General features: G+C 52.1%; 1 protein-coding gene across 1 annotated transcript; it reads right to left on the bottom strand.

Annotated features, from left to right (window-relative positions):
- Nucleotides 1-259: 259 nt before the first annotated feature.
- LOC135405434 (olfactory receptor 14I1-like) lies at nucleotides 260-1,315 on the bottom strand. Its single transcript, XM_064640130.1, has one exon. The coding sequence runs from the start codon at nucleotides 1,313-1,315 to the stop codon at nucleotides 347-349; it is 969 nt and encodes a 322-aa protein (XP_064496200.1). The 3' UTR covers nucleotides 260-346.
- Nucleotides 1,316-1,922: the final 607 nt, after the last annotated feature.

The following is a 1,922-nucleotide window of genomic DNA, read 5'->3' as shown; positions in this document are numbered from 1 at the left end:
AAGAGCAGATGTGGAAAGAGCAAGTGCCCTTGTCCCTGGCTGTGCTGCTGTGCTGGGAGTCTCTTCCCTGAAGCTCTGCACACAGACACTGCCCCTGCAGCTTCAGAGAAGGGCTGAGGAAGCATCTTGGACGCACGAATAAAGGCGGGGTACTTTATTCTACTCAAATGTACCGAGAAAAAGCCTTTTAAAAGCCTTTGGATTAGAGAAGGATGGTAGGTATTAATGTAGAAATTTATGAGCAATGCCACTGATTTTTTGATAACATTTATAAATGTAGAAAAAGAACAAGAAAATGCATCAACAAAAAATAGAATAAATAGGAGAAAAAAAGCTCAAACTGTAGTTACCTTCTACATGCTCTGCAGAAGAAACGACACACTTTATTTTTGCCTCTAAATCCAGCCATGAGTTTCCTCAGAGAGTCCTTGAGCTCCTGGTTCCTCAGGCTGTAGATGAGGGGGTTCAGTGCTGGAGGCACCACCGAGTACAGAACTGACAGGGCCAGGTCCAGGGATTGGGAAGAGATGGAGTGGGGCTTCAAGTGGGAAAACATGCCAGTGCTGAGGAAAAGGGGGACCACGGCGAGGTGAGGGAGGCACGTGGAAAAGGCTTTGTGCCGTCCCTGTTGAGAGGGGATCCTCAGCACAGCCCTGAAGATCTGCACATAGGAGAACACAATGAAAATGAAACAACCAAACCCTAAGCAGCAACTAACCACAAGAAGCCAAACTTCCCTGAGGCTGGAGTGTGAGCAGGAGAGCTTGAGGACGTGTGGGATTTCACAGAAGAACTGGCCTAGGGCATTGCCCTGGCACAGGGGCAGGGAAAATGTATTGGCTGTGTGCAGCAGGGAATAGAGAAACACAGTGCCCCAGGCAGCTGCTGCCATGTGGGCACAAGCTCTGCTGCCCAGGAGGGTCCCGTAGTGCAGGGGTTTGCAGATGGCAACGTAGCGGTCATAGCACATGATGGTGAGGAGGGAAACCTCTGCTGACATAAAAAAGGTAAAGAAAAAGAGCTGTGCAGCACATCCCATGTAGGAGATGGTTGTGGTGTTGCAGAGGGAATTGTGCATGGCTTTGGGGACAGTGGTGCAGATGCAGCCCAGGTCTGTGAGGGAGAGGTTGAGCAGGAAGAAGCTCATGGGGGTGTGCAGGTGGTGGTCGCAGGCTACGGCGCTGAGGATGAGGCCGTTGGCCAGGAGGGCAGCCAGGGAGATGGCCAGGAAGAGCCAGAAGTGCAGGAGCTGCAGCTCCCGCCTGTCTGCCAATGCCAGGAGGAGAAACTGGGCGAGGGAGCTGCTGTTGGACATTTGCTGCCTCTGAACATAGGGACCTGTTAAAGTGGGAAAGAACAGTGACAAGTTAGGGTTTGGGTTTTTTCTGACTACCTTAATCTCTCCTGAGGAGTGTTCCTGGATGTCAGAACCCCTAAGCACTTCTGATGCACTCAGGGAGAACAGAGCAGGTCCTACCAGGCAGGAGGATGGTCTGGGGCTTAGTGCCGAGTGAGGGGAGCAGGTCTGTCCCTGTCTCTTGTTCCCAGCTGCCCTGGCTTTGCTTCTTCCTGAGATGGATATTGATCATACACTCCCAGTTTCGTCTGAAAAGCCACCAGACACTGTTGAGAGCAGAGGGATCCATCCCAGACCCCTCAAGGTCTCAGCCTGTCTCAAGGGCTCAGCACCCCACTTGGAGCCAAGGACACCTGTGGCTCATCTCCCCAACCCAACAGCATCTCCTGGCATGGGCACAGCATCTCTGCCCCTCTCCACTGGGGCTTTCATAGAACACAGCTGTGCTGAGAGGATGATTTGCATTCTCGAGGGCAGCTCCCAGCTTGGAAGGACACCTCAGAAAAGAGCCAAGTGTCCTAATGACAGGGTCCGATTAAGGGAAAAAGTACTCATTATCCAGGCC

This window comes from Pseudopipra pipra, chromosome W (genome assembly GCF_036250125.1).
Source record: "Pseudopipra pipra isolate bDixPip1 chromosome W, bDixPip1.hap1, whole genome shotgun sequence".
Taxonomy (NCBI): domain Eukaryota; kingdom Metazoa; phylum Chordata; class Aves; order Passeriformes; family Pipridae; genus Pseudopipra; species Pseudopipra pipra.
This window is presented reverse-complemented; position numbering and strand designations above follow the sequence as displayed.